Source organism: Nanorana parkeri, unplaced genomic scaffold (assembly GCF_000935625.1).
Source record: "Nanorana parkeri isolate BGI_ZX_2015 unplaced genomic scaffold, ASM93562v1 scaffold5037, whole genome shotgun sequence".
NCBI lineage: Eukaryota > Metazoa > Chordata > Amphibia > Anura > Dicroglossidae > Nanorana > Nanorana parkeri.
In genome coordinates this window covers 3045-3610 of record NW_017311297.1, presented here as the reverse complement: position 1 = coordinate 3610, position 566 = coordinate 3045, and the positions used below count along the sequence as shown (strand labels likewise).

Sequence of the window (566 nt, the reverse complement as noted above, 5' to 3'; positions counted from 1 at the left end):
CCCCCCCGTCTCATTTCCTCTCCTACTATAGTAAAAACAGGTTTATTGAACCAGGAGCCATTTACAAGATCCGGATCTTTTCAGTGAGCGAACCGTTGAGGAGCGATCATGCAGATGAACCGCTTTGCCCGTCTCTACCTCTGCTACATTGCATTCCCAGTCATCAGCAACTACTACACAATCCCTCCCTGCTAAGACATGGAGATGGGGGAGGTGCTCTGACGTTCTAACACCCTTCCTGTCCCAGGGTGACAATGTTGTACTGAAATCAGTCGCCCTAAATGAGGACCATGAGAGCGCCAAGCTGACCGATTGTGAAGAAGGCGTTATAAAGTCCAAGCTCCTCCTCCCCTGTCCCCTCTTCTCATCCCCTCCTCTCCTCCCCTGTCCCCTCCTCTCCCCTGTCCCCTTCCCTCTCCTCTCCCCTGTCCTTTCCCCTCCTCTCCACTCCTTTCCCCTCCTCCCCTGTCCCCTCCTCTGCTTTCCCCTCCTCTCCTCCCCTGTCCCCTCCTCTCATCCCCTCCTCTCATCCCCTGTCCCCTCCTCCCATCCCCTCCTCCCCCGTG

The 566-nt window shown here is 56.2% G+C and overlaps 1 protein-coding gene across 1 annotated transcript in view; it reads left to right on the top strand.

Annotated features, from left to right (window-relative positions):
* The window catches only part of LOC108804077 (zinc finger BED domain-containing protein 1-like), a gene marked incomplete at its 3' end in the record, with an annotated part of 5702 nt that overhangs the window by 2147 nt on the left and 2989 nt on the right, over window positions 1-566 (top strand). Inside the window, exon 2 of the mRNA XM_018575840.1 lies at window positions 248-314. Within this exon, the coding sequence (XP_018431342.1) occupies window positions 248-314 (67 nt within the window). The remainder of the gene's footprint in view (window positions 1-247; window positions 315-566) is intronic.